Consider the following 14,154-nt stretch of genomic DNA (forward strand, 5'->3'; position numbering starts at 1 on the left):
AGCTCTATATCTGTATATTATTATATAAATCATTTCTGCATGGTTTTAGTATGTTTTTCACACGAGAGGGGTAAATAAATGTGTGAGCTGTCAAGTCAAATTGTTTGCTGCACTACTTGGACAGAATGATGTGTGAATAGATTCCCACACAATGCTAAGATAATGGATGCAAATCTTTATAATGTCGACTTTAACCCGTCCGGCAATATAGCTAAGGCTGTGTTTGGATGTGAAAAGTCAGTATGTTTAATTTGAAAAAGAATGTTATATTTAGTGTTTTATGTATTTTTTTCTCATTTAGCTTGCTATTGTGGGGGCAGCTCTAGAGATGTGCCCTGTGGGACAGATAAAGATAACTATGATGGATTTGGAAACTTCTCCTGCCAGAAGCACTGTGGCAAGTAAGGCACCATTAAGCTAAGCATATTGACCTTTAAAATTCTCTTTAGTACGTCTCCTATATGTTCAATGAGTTAATGTAATATTAAGTTATGTACTGCTAATTGCTGAAAAGTCTTTCACTTTGGTGCTCTTAGAATTTAGGAGCACATATAATAGTACACAAACTTGCTCAACCAAGGTCTGGCACCCATTTACTTTCGGCCACATCTCTGTACTGTAGAGGTGTGGCACCGTGGCCAGGGCAACTGACTCCGGAATCTGGGGGTCACGGTTCGATCCCTGGCGCCGGCAGCAGATTAGCCCAGCACCATGTGACTCTGGGCAATAGCTTGCTTAATCTTCCCGATGGCCCCCAGCACCTAGAGACCCTTACGGGTGATTGTTCGCGCTTTACAAATGTGGATTATTATTATTACCTACAGTATAAACAGAACGTTCTCTCATTCGGCATTTGACAAGGTCACACAGGCATTACACCAATATAGCACCCACCTTCCTCCTCTTTCAACCATTTGCAGTACAGAAAGAGACAGCTATTCAATGTATAAAATAGAAACATATGACAAGACACCCCTCCCCCCACAACCCCGTTGGTTGAAGCAGCATAACAGTAGAAACCAGTCTCATAAAGAATGGAGCTACTTCTATCAGGAATGGTGCCACCTGTCCCACAAAAAAAATGGTTGTTATGTTAAGATCCCGACTGATTAAAAAAAATACATAAATAATTATTTTGAGTGAAATAAATGTTTTCTATAATCTCAAATCCAAAAGAATTAAGCAGTCTGAAGATAGCCCACTTACTTGAAAGTTATGAGATATGCAAGATATGCAAGTCTTGCAAAATGTGAATATTCATTGATTGCTGCTTGTATTATGTATGTATGTATGTATTTAACCAGATTGGTACAGTCAAACTCGATAGCTGTAAGACTTGGGTCGTGGAGTAGGGCCAGAAGGAGATCATGGAGAGCATAATTTTGGATTGCAGTTAGTATGCCTCTGATCCAAACATTGTTGCGTTGAGATTGTTTTTCACGAAATTCTTGTTTATTGGTGATAGTTGTATGGACTGCTTGAAGTGTCTAATGCTTGAAAGCTTTTTTGGTAGATGACATTTTGATAGGGGTCTACTCTATTTTCAAGAGAAAATGTTTTTTATGTGGTATTTGATATTAGGGGTAAGTTTAGCTTTGCAGGAAATTATTTTCATTTTAATGGCGATAAGCAACTGTTTTGGAGCATCTTCGCTGGTAACAGGAGGCTATACTACTCTAGAAGTAGATACTTCTGTCCACAGATTCCCAACCACAGAATATTCTCCTGGCGTCAGACTGGATCCAGAAAATCTTGAGCAGTGACTCTGCATGCCTGTAGGTGGTTATAATCTGCTCCGCGTCAGCGCTGGATGTGTTTTGTGCAGTGCATATGTAGGTGCCACCGCAGCATGTTGATATCTGTTCTTTTGTTTTGCGTGTCATCAGCGCAGATCCAGAAGGGCTGCCTTAGTCGTTTTTTGCATTTTACTTTATTTTTTTACTTTTTAAAGAATTTTTTTTTATCAGTCTCACTCCAGGTCTGCCTTAGGGATGTCCCCTAGGAAACTTGTGGGTTTGAAGCCCTATAGTGACGGTCCGGGGGGGCATGGTGTTGAAGCTCCTGGTCACTAGGCACCGAAAGACTCTGCACTGCTCCAGGTCCCAGTTACACGGAAGGTCCCAGGCCCGCTCTGAATCGTTCCCGTCGGTCATTGTCGAGGTCAAAATCTTTGGCAGGTAAGTCCCGCAGAAAGACCAAGAAGTTGAAGTGTTCTTTGACTTGGCTGTGCTGGCCCAAGTCATTGGATGAGGCCTGGGAACAACCCCACAAGTCTAGGCTCCGCTTCCACACTTCGACCATGGAGCCTGAGGCTGCGTTTGCTCTGCGCCTCCCAGACTTTTCCGAAGCCAGAGCGACCACCATCCAGTTAAAAGAATCCTATGAGGCTATGCACCGCATCTTTTTTGTGAGCCAACCCTATGAAGTGCCTTTGGGCTCCATGGGTTTGAAAGATGCCCGACTGGGTTCCTGCTTGCGACTGGGTTCACCAGTCTTTCCCTTTGGGTCTGTTCCTCGATCCAGACCAACTCTGGTCTTGAATCCACGACCTTGAGTGTAGTCCAGTCAAGTGGTGCTGTCTCGGCACCGCTGCTGCCCTTCAGAGGCACTGACCCTATTGTAATTCCCAACTCTGATACAAGGCCAGACGAGTGTCATCCAAATTTGACTCCGGCGCTGAACGGACCAAGACCCTCTAGGTCAGGCATAGTGCCTCATTTTGCTTTACAGGCCGTGTGAGAAATATGCTTGGGGTGGATCTGAAGATCCATATGGCTATCCTGACCCCCTGGAAGAGCCCTTGGCCGAGGATAAATGATATTAGGAGCTGACTGATGCCAGTAGTCTGCAAACCTTGCCAGGCACTAGCTTGGTCTCTCCTCCTATTGTGGCTACAGAAGAAGGGGTTTCATTTCCGTTGTGGTGCGGAGGGCGTCTGAGGCCTTGGTCCTAACGCTGTCCTCTGTGGCAGTCAAGCCCAATGTCTCCTCCCCTTCAATGAAGCACTCATTGATGTCCTGTTCGGGCCTGTGTCAAGTCTTGCACAGGAGCTCCTGTGCACAGGACAATCGCACACAGCCACTGCCAAACTCCTGAGGAGAAGTGTGGCTCACTGGTTAGAGGAGGCAGACCTGGAAGCAGAGGTCAGCCCGGGACCAGGGTTCAATTCCCGGCTCGGCTGGGTCTTGAGTCCATAAATGTTCATGGACTCGATAATTCTCGCTCCAGTGCATACTTGATTCATGGGTTCACACTCTGCGACTCTGGGCAATAGCTTGCTTAATCTCCACATGGGCCCCTCGCGGCGGGAAGCCTGGCTTTCACCTTGTGGATGTCCTGCCGGGTTATCTCACAGGGGAATACCAGGACGGGTTCCCTAAGCAAGCGCTTAGAGACCGCTTGGTGATTTGCGCTATATAAATTCCTGCACATTTCCTGCACATTCCTGCACAAATTCCTGCACATTCCTGCACATTCCTGCACATCCAGCTTTCCTCACCCAGTACCCCACTCCTGAGAGCCTGATCGTGCATGGAGGAGGTCTAAGGTTAACCCTGGAGCATTCCTTACCATGCCTCTGGTAGGGAATTCAAGAGACTTGGACACCTTTGGTAAGAGGATTTTCTCTTCCATCAGCCTTGCTCTGTGGTCCGTGAACACAGCGTGCCTCTTGGACCGGTACACCCACACAGTGTGGGACTTGATCAGGCAAGTGCTGCACATGGTTTCAGAGCAGGCCCAAGCCATCCTGACCCAAGCTATTTACTTATGACAGGGATGCAGCAAAGTTCACAATATGCTTTGGACTTGACATGACAGACTCAATGAGAAGAATTTCCATGCCTGGCTGAGGTTTTCTTGCTTCTCGGGGGATGTCCAGGCATTCCTTATAAACATGCTCTTTGACAGCACTCACCTGTTTAGCGACATGGCAAATTCAGCGCCCTAGTGTTTAAAGACAGCAGGGCTACCTCCCGGTCATTGAGACACTCCACAGATACATGTCAACTTCATTCTTTCTTCTGCTTCTTCTGTGGCTATGGTAGGGGCTGCCAGTAGCATCCCATTCCACACAGCCACGAGGGGCAGCAGACTCCCCAGTCTTTTCGTGGCTGCGGATGCACCTCACACAAACCTTCTGGAGCCTCCAAATCACTTAACATGCTCCCACAACATCATAAGCAATCGGTTGGTGGCAGACTCGAGCACCACCACCACCTGCTCTGCTGGCAGTCCATATTTTGGACAAGTGAGTGCTCCAAATTGTTCAGCAGGATTATGCTCTTCCATTTTCAGCCCCCCCCCCCTCCACTCATGCCACTGTCCTCAGATCAGCTGATGGAGGATCATCTTTCCCTGTCGGTTCAGGAAGTACAGGCTCTTTGGCCAAAGGGGTCATCAAGATGGGACTGACATCAGAAGTAGGTTGTTGTTGCTAATCCTGCCACTTTCTGGTGCAGAACAAGGACGGAGGCCTCCGTCTGATTCTAGATCTGTGTCCTCTCAACTCCTTCCTGCAGAAAGCGAAATTGAAGATGTTCACATTTGCTCAGGTCTGCCTGCCCTGGACCCTGGGGACTGGATGGTAGCACTGGACTTGCAGAACGCATATTTCTAGATAACCGTCCTGCCATCCCACAGAGGTTACCTGCTGTTCATGGTGGGCCACAAGCACTTTCAGTTCGCTGTGCTCCACTTTGATATTATCAGCTCCCCTTAGATGCTCATGAAAGTGATGGAGGTGGTCACAGCCCATCTGTGGGGATTAGGGGTTCTACCCTTCCCTTCCCACGATGACATGTGGTTGAATGCGGGCTTGCCTCAGGCAGATGTTACCCACCTCCAGACTACAACGGAACTCCTGCATTCGCTGGGGATCACTATCAATGTGCAAAGCCAGCACCATCTGTTAATCTTCCATACACCAACTACTTCCCCGACAAACTGGTTCTCCACTTCACATGCCTCCTTTTTGCTCAAGGTGGTGTTGGCCAAAGCATCACTGTGCCTACCTTCTTTGCCCCGCCTCACCCCTCCAAGGAAGAGGAGAGACTCCAGCTCTTGGACCGGAAAAGAGCCTTGTCGTTCTACATCGATCGCACCAAAGAACACAGGGAGGAATACCAGCTAATTATTGGGTTCACTGGAGCAAAGAATGAGAAAGCAAACCAGAAATGAACCATCTCCAGATCGATTATACTCTGCATTAAGATCTGCTACGCATTGGCGAAGAAACACCTCATTGAGGGCTTGCAGGCTCATTCCACCAGAACCAAAGCTACGACTACTGTGTTAGCTCTTGGATTCCCCATCCTAGACATCTGTCAGGCTGCTACACGGGCATCCTTGAACACATTCACCAAGTACAACTGCCTTGACAGTCAGTTCTGTCATGATGGTCACTTTGCCAGTTTGGCCCTCTGGGACATTTTGGTCTGAACCAGTTCACAGACCCATTTCCGGGGAGGTATTGATTTGAAATCTATTCTAAGGTAAGGAATCTGCAGCTATAAATCTCTATCAGATGAACAAGTTAATGCATTCGGTAACGCCTTATATGGTAGACTGTATCCTAGCTGCAGATTCCTTACCGACCCTCCCATCCTCCCCGTTTCTGTGAACGAGGTCTTTCTATCTAGAGGGCCACTTTAGGTTCTTAGTATCTGCACACTGATACATCCCTTTACTAATGTGGCGCCATGCGGAAATATCATGAAAATAAATGGATGTTCACGCTCTGGGGTGGTGCCTATGTAGGCACCGCACACTTTACTTGTACGAGGATGAAGCAGAGCCGTTAAACTCCAACTACCGGCATGCAGAGGTACTGATTAAGACTTTCTGAAACCAGTTTGATGCCTGGGGAATATTCTATTGTAAGAATTTGAGGCTAGATAGTCTCTAGCGGATAAGGTGTTACCAAAAGTAAGTAAGTTGTTCACCTTTCTCTTCTGTAGAAAGGTCTCCTGGCCAGTCACACATATTTTCTTTGGTTCCCTTTCTTTAATTGTTCTTGGAGTTTAAGAATGCCCCTGATGTTGGATCTGCACAAGTCTTTATCTTTCCTGCGATCATTATGTGTGGTGGTTGTAAAGTGAGAGGTCTGCATGCGGGAGGGTAAACGTGACTCACAAACAAGAACCTCTAGTGGTAACATTGCATGCGTAAGATACCTGTGGTGTTATATCTCTGATCTGCTCATCAGAACAGAACATTAAATGTCCAGGTGGAGTGAACTTTTGGTGTCCAGTAGCACTGATGCAAAATGAGACCAGGGCAAGATCATTATCAGCACGGGAGTGTTGTGTTCAGGTTCCAAGAAAATACAGAGCAGTTTGGTAAGGACAGTTCAGCCCCATGACCTCTCCATTCTCTTGGAAGCTTGCCTCCATGGTGGTTTAACTTATGGTCATTTTTGCAAGCGCAGTTAGCTGGCTATTGAATGCTTAATAAAAAGCAGGTACAGGTGTCCTCCAAGGCTGCTCAAGTGTAAATTGCAGATGTCAACATGTCATCGAGAGTTTTTTACCCCATGTTGCACCACTGAAATACCATCCATCTGGGAGCGCTAATTACCTGCAGGTTAAGGACGCATGCCAGAGCACAAATTAAATATCTAAACCCTGGCTGTGAGAGCACATCATGCCACTCGCGCTGTTTTTGTAAGCAAATCCCAAATGGGGCAAGAATGGACCACTTATTGGCCAAAACCTGGTTCTGCCATGTATTGATCACCTAGAAGATTGCTGTGCCCGTGCTGTTCTACGATGAAAGGCGTGGGAGACACTGGATCCAGTTGGGTTACTACAGCAGATAATACCATCTGGCTGCTGTCTGAGCTCCAGAGTATGAACTGCTGATCACCAAGGCGAGCTGCCCCCTCCCTCCCTCCCTCCCTCCCAAGGTATTATTGTTTGTCGACCGATCCCCCCAACATTGGCTTGGATTCGCGATGCATGCTATGGGAAACACCTTTAAAGGTCTGCGGCTTAAAAACTAAATGGGGAGGCTGTGCAAAAAGTCAATCTGTTCCAGGGCCAGTACTTTGTGGTCTTGGATAAGGTGTTTGTATCTCTTCTCTCAGAAAAAGCATTACCTGCTAGAACTCAATTTTTACAGAAGGGCGGGGGTCCCAAAAAGGAGGAAACTGATTATTCAGTTGAAATGCAGTAGCATTGTGGGGTGGGGACACCTGTGGTAAGCGTTCATTGCCCACTCAGGACACTGCCCAGTGAGCTTTAATTGTTTTAGCATCCCAAGAAAAGGCCTAACAGTATGAGTGTCCAGTTGGCTGGCAGAACTGAAGTACCATCTGTCACCCCAGGTAAGTCTCGATTTGCCAGAAATAAAACCTGGTTAATTTAGTGCACCTCTTTGGACATACCACTAAATTATAAAGTAATATAATATCTCATGTTTGAGTGTAAACTTTAATAGGTTGTTTCTCATTGCAATGTGAAACAGTTGTATGTTTTCTTAAGCTCTTGCTTTTTCTAACAAAAGCTGTTTTTTCCACCTGCTGTCATGGTCATGCATTTATCATATGTTTGCTTTTCTAGGAAGCTGAACTGTGGGAGGCACGGATGTACAGAGGTATGCCACCCACAGCCATGCCAGCCTTGCCCACGGCTACCCCAGGTGGTGCGCTTTTGTCCCTGCGGGCAGACTCCTCTCAGCAAATTACTGGAACTGGGATGCGTTGATCGAAAAATCTGCACGGACCCCATACCATCATGTGGAAAAACATGTGGTAAACCTCTACCATGTGGTTCCCAAGGTAACCAGCCACGTTTTCCATGAATACTTTGCGCTAAAATGATTAAGTGCCTAGCAGCAGTCACCTTTAAACTATAATTTCAGCAGCATATAATTTTTAGACATTTGAACAAAATGCATTAGTTTTCAGCATGAGCAAAATCAAGAAATTGTGGTACAGAAATTGCTTTCATTTCATTAGTATTGAAGCCTGTGATTGCCATTTCTTTTTTAACTTCAATCGTAAATAATGGAATTTGGCCCAACATAGCACTTTACAAATGTTAAACCTCGTGAACAGTAGGTGCTGGTTGTTATGTCCACAATTAGTCCAATTTACGAAATAAAACAGCACAAGCAAGCTTCATTAGTTCCATCTCCCGCAATAGACTGCCACTTCTTTTTGTAAATTACAGAATTTCACCTCGTTTATTCTGTGCTAATGCTATTTTGTTTATTTCTTACATACTCCAACTACAAACACACAAACCACAGTGACTAAAGCGGAATAGTAATCGAAATAAAATACATTAAAAAGTCTTCTTAAGAGGAATAAGAAGCATAGCAAAATATGCCTTGCACTGAAATATCAAGTACCATTCATGGCGCTCTTTGCACATTTTAGCAGTCCTATCCTTGATAGCCAGCCTGCAGTTACATCATTCTTTGCCATCACAGCACATATTAATTGGCTTATGGGTTAGATAGTGTAGTAACATATAGACTGTCTGTCTAGCCCCCTCTCTCTCTCTAGCTCCTTCTCTCTCTCTCTAGCTCCATCTCTCTCTCTCTAGCTCCATCTCTCTCTCTCTAGCTCCATCTCCATATTTCACTGACAAGACAAACAGCTGTGTGAGTGTATATACATATTATCTACTGGCGGTCGCCAGTAGATAGTTATAGTTAGGATCGTGTTTCCATAGGAAATCCGCAACATTCTATTTGGAATAACTTTGGCGCCGATTGACGAATCCTCGCGAAATTTTCAAAATAGGTGGGGCGCTCCGCTCCTTCCCCGAAAGTCTCGGGGGGATTCGTCAAGCGGGGGCTGAGAAAAAGGGGGGGTCCCAATACGCGTTTTCCCCATGCATTTTTCCATAGGACCTTTAGTCCAAGCTACAGCCCGAACGGCTGAACAGAATTACTTGAAATTTGGCAGAGAGGTAGTCCTCAGGTCAGGGATGTGCCTTTGGTAGGTCTGGTGTAAATCTGTTCAGTATTTCCTGAGAAAATAGCATTTAAAAGCATATATATATCTATAAGCGCGCACCGTGCGCGTACGGTAAAACTTACCATACGCGCACGCTGCCGTGCGCGAGTGCGATTCTGATTGGTTGTTAGATCTTAGTAAACATTCTAATCGGTCGAAACCAGGAAGTGTCGGCCGCCATTTTGTCTCTCGCAGTCTGAGGGGGTGAAAAACAAAGGTGGAGAACGTGAAAAGGGGGCAGGGTGGACAGTTCCTGACCCCCTAGCCTTTGTCAGGGGGTCCCAGAAGGACCCCCAAGGGGCAAAATTTCCCTAAATTTTTTTGCGAAAAATCGCGGAGTACGCGTAGCGTGCGCGTACGGTAGAAACGGAAAAATTCCGCGAACTGCGTAACGTGGGCGCGCGGTGCGCGAAGCGAACCTAGTGCCCACAGCGCGCGCACGGTGCGCGAAGCGCACCGTGCGCGTACGGTACGCACACGGTGTAAAACCTTAAAAAAAAATACATAACTTAGCATTTAAAAAACCGTACAAATTCACTGAAAAAACCATAGGTTTCACACACGTTATAGTTAGCTGGACATTTCACTCGTGAAAAACCATTGAAATTCCCCCGTTATAGTTAGTGCAGGCAACTATAACTCACGCGACCGCAATCCTCTGCTGATGACGTCAGATATTACATCACTGATGACATATGTGTCTTTCTGAAAAAAAACTATTTGTAATATATGTATAGCTAAAAATGAATGGAAGAAGACATGGGTAAATAAGTGTCTAAATACAGTGATGTAATATCTGACGTCATCAGCAGAGGATTGCGGTCGCGTGAGTTATAGTTGCCTGCACTAACTATAACGGGGGAATTTCAATGGTTTTTCACGAGTGAAATGTCCAGCTAACTATAACATGTGTGAAACCTATGGTTTTTTAAGTGAATATATATATATATATATATATATATATATATATACACACACACACATATGTGTGTGTGTATATAGATACAGATATGTGTGTATATAGATATATAGGTGTGTGTTTATATATATATATATATATATTATCTACTGGCGGTCGCCAGTAGATAGTTATAGTTAGGACCGAGTTCCCATAGGAAATCTGAAAATTCTATTTTGAATAACTTTGGCGCCGGTTGACTTATCTTCGTGAAATTTTCAAAACTAATGGGGCGCCCTGCTCAGCTCCTACCCTGAAAGTCTCGGGGTGATTCGTCAAGCGGGGGCTGAGAAAAAAGGGGGGTCCCAAAACGTGTTTTCCCCATGCATTTTCCCATAGGACCTTTAGTCGAATGTACAGCCCGAACGGCTGAACAGAACTACTTGAAATTTGGCAAAGAGGTAGTCCTCAAGTCAGGGATGTGCCTTTTGCATATATGGTGTCAATCTGTTCAGTAGTTCCTCAGAAAATTGCAGTTAAAAGTACATAAATATCTATATGCGCGCATCGTGCGCGCACGGTGCCGTGCGCGAGCGTAATTCTGATTGGTGGTTAGATGTCAGTCAACATTCGAATCGGTCGAAATCAGGAAGTGTCGGACGCCATTTTGTGTGTGGCAGTGAAAAAGAAAGGTGGAGAACGTGAAAAGGGGGCATGGTAGAGAGTTCCTGACCCCCTAGCCTTTGTCAGGGGGTCCCTGAAGGACCCCGAAGGGTGAAAAAAACATTTATTTTTTTTTTCAAAAAATTGTGGGGTGCGCACACGGTGAAAAACCCTTAAAAAAAAACCATTTTAAACGAGCCATTCCATATTACTGGATACAGTCAATCTATAACTATATACCTAGGTAGTTTATTGTAAAATAAATATATAAAAAAAATAATAATACATACATAAATTAGCATTTAAAAAACCTTACAAATTCACTAAAAAACATAGGTTTCACACACGTTATAGTTAGAAATTAGCATTTAAAAAAACTTGCAAATTCACTTAAAAAACCATAGGTTTCACACACGTTATAGTTAGGAATTAGCATTTAAAAAACCTTGCAAATTCACTGAAAAAACCATAGGTTTCACACATGTTATAGTTAGCTGGACATTTCACTCGTAAAAAACCATTGAAATTCCCCCGTTATAGTTAGTTCAGCTAAATATAACTCGCGCGACCGCAATCCACTGCTGATGACGTCACATATTACATCACTCATGACATGGTCAGTGACATCACTCATGACATCTCAAATGACATCACTGATGACATCACTGATGACATCATCCAGTGAATATGTGTCTTTCTGAAAAATAAATATTTTTTATATATGTATATCTAAAGGTTAATGGAAGAATAAATGGGTAAATAAGTGTCTAAATGGATGTTTTTTTTTGTAAAATTAATTGTATAACTGACTTATTAACAGTATCTTAGTGAATCCAGTGATGTAATATGTGACATCATCAGCAGTGGTTTACGGTCGCGCCAGTTATATTTAGCTGAACTAACTATAACGGGGAAATCTCAATGGTTTTTTACGAGTGAAATGTCCAGCTAACTATAACATGTGTGAAACCTATGGTTTTTTCAGTGAATATATATATATATATATATATATATATATATATATATATATATATATATATATATATATATACACACTGAAAAAACCATAGGTTTTACACATGTTATAGTTAGCTGGACATTTCACTCGTAAAAAAAACAATGAAATTCCCCCGTTATAGTTACTGCAGACAACTATAACTCACGCGACCGCAATCCTCTGCTGATGACGTCAGATATTACATCACTGTATTTAGACACTTATTTACCCATGTCTTCTTCCATTGATCTTTAGCTATACATATATTACAAATATTTATTTTTCATAAAGACACATATGTCATCAGTGATGTAATATCTGACGTCATCAGCAGAGGATTGCGGTCGCGTGAGTTATAGTTGCCTGCAGTAACTATAACCGGGGAAATTCATTGGTTTTTTACGAGTGAAATGTCCAGCTAACTATAACGTGTGAAACCTATGGTTTTTTAAGTGAATTTGCAAGGTTTTTTAAATGCTAATTCGTAACTATAACGTGTGTGAAACCTATGGTTTTTTCAGTGAATTTGTACGGTTTTTTAAATGCTAAGTTATGTATTTATTAATTATTTTTTTTTTCAGGTTTTTCACCGTGCGCGCACCGTGAATTTTTATTTATTTTTTTAAATCGCGAGGTGCGCGCACGGTGCGCTTTGCGCACCGTGCGTGCGCTGTGGGCGCTCGGTGCGCTTCGCGCACCGAGCACCCACAGTTCGCAGTTCGTGCAGTGTGCGCAGGGTGCGCGCACCTCGCGATTTTTAAAAAATAAAAAAGATTGTTTTTTTCTCACTTGGGGGTCCTTCTGTGACCCCCTGACCAAGGCTAGGGGGTCAGGAACTGTCCACTCTGCCCCCTTTTCACGTTCTCCACCTTTTTTTTTCACCCCCCTCAGACTGCGAGAGACAAAATGGCGGCGACACTTCCTGGTTTTGACCGATTCGAATGTTTACCGACATCTAACAACCAATCAGAATTGTGCTCGTGCACGGCAGGGTGCGCGCACCGTGCGTGCACGGTGCGCGCGTATAGTTATTGATATGCTTTTAAATGCTATTTTCTCAGGAAATACTCAACAGATTTACACCAGACCTGCAAAGGGCACTTCCTTGACCTTATGGCTACCTCTCTGCCAAATTTCACGTAATTCTGTTCAGCCGTTCGGGCTGTAGCTGTGTCTAAAGGTCCTATTGAAAATAACATGGGGAAAACGCGTTTTGGAACCCCCCTTTTTTCTCGGCCCCCGCTTGACGAATCACCCCGAGACTTTCAGGGTAGGAGCTGAGCGGAGCGCCCCATTAGTTTTGAAAATTTCGCGAGGATTCGTCAACCGGCGCCAAAGTTATTCAAAATAGAATTTTGAGATTTCCTATGGAAACTAGGTTGTAACTATAACTATCTACTGGCGAGCGCCAGTAGATAATATATATATATATATATATATATATATATATATATATATATATATATATATATATATATATATATATATATATATATATATATATATATATATATATATATATAGAGATATATATATATATATATATATATATATATATATATATATATATAGATATATATATATATATATATATATAGGGATAGAGATATAAATATATAGAGATATAAATATAGATATCTAAGCCAGGTAAGTGAATATAAACTTGTCCCAATAATAAATGTTGTTTAGAGCTACTATACTAATAAACGTGCATTCACACATGTACTACTACAGTGGAAATCACAATTCGAGTTACTACCCCAGTACAGCAAAATTGACATTAGAAAAACAATAAATGTTTACTGCATTACAGACTACATGTAACAATTACTTTACAGAGGGAAATAACCCCCTTAATAGTCCCAAGATTTTACTGCATTGCACAAATGTAACCATTTTTTCCTGGTTTGGTATTGTTTAGTAAAAGAAATATTCATGAACGAAATGTCTTGCCACAAACCATATGCAGAGTCCAGTATGCTTTTTATTACCACTGTTAAGTGAGGGAGGGCATCATGACCCACTCAGGGCTTTGCCTCTCATGAGTCATGGCCCGCCTCACACTGGCAATGGTAATTAGTAGCATAGTACACTCTGTCCATCTGGTTACCTTGCTGTTTTTCTAATCCTAATGGCATTAAGGATCATGCCCTGCGTAATTGCACTTGAGTAAGTATAGGTGAACCAGTAGTAGGGTGACTGAAATACTACTGGCGGCTACCGCAGAATCCAGTGTATGCTCCTAGAATAGGGCTATGATTTGGGTCTTCCTGCAGTATTATCTCTTGACAGTTACTTGTATCTGCGGCAAGTCAGGATCCGAACAGAAGTTTGATACTACAGTGCAGAAGACCTGGAGGAAACTATGACTTCTGTCCAGTTCAGGAGAACATGTGGCATTATCATTAGCTCTTCCCTTTGGTGAATGTGAAACATTTCTCAGCACGTAATTGTGCATCTACTCTTAAACGTAGGAAAGATATTTCCATTGGCCTATCTGCAGCCATCTCTTTTTTAGTGGCCTCAATACTGCGCTAGATAAAAGTGCATTCTCAAGTGTCCAAGTTTATAGAAGGTAGTTTGGAAATAACCAAAACCTAAGAAAATGATACTCAGTGCCACTAACACCCA

At 43.3% G+C, this 14,154-nt stretch overlaps 1 protein-coding gene across 1 annotated transcript in view; it reads left to right on the forward strand.

Moving 5' to 3' along the window:
- Nucleotides 1-14,154, forward strand: part of NFX1 (nuclear transcription factor, X-box binding 1) — a 660,521-nt gene that overhangs the window by 285,247 nt on the left and 361,120 nt on the right. The window contains exons 8-9 of the mRNA XM_085606860.1: nucleotides 302-401; nucleotides 7,560-7,777. Coding sequence (XP_085462986.1) covers nucleotides 302-401; nucleotides 7,560-7,777 — 318 coding nt within the window. The remainder of the gene's footprint in view (nucleotides 1-301; nucleotides 402-7,559; nucleotides 7,778-14,154) is intronic.

Source organism: Triturus cristatus, chromosome 5_2 (assembly GCF_964204655.1).
Source record: "Triturus cristatus chromosome 5_2, aTriCri1.1, whole genome shotgun sequence".
Taxonomy (NCBI): Eukaryota; Metazoa; Chordata; class Amphibia; order Caudata; family Salamandridae; genus Triturus; species Triturus cristatus.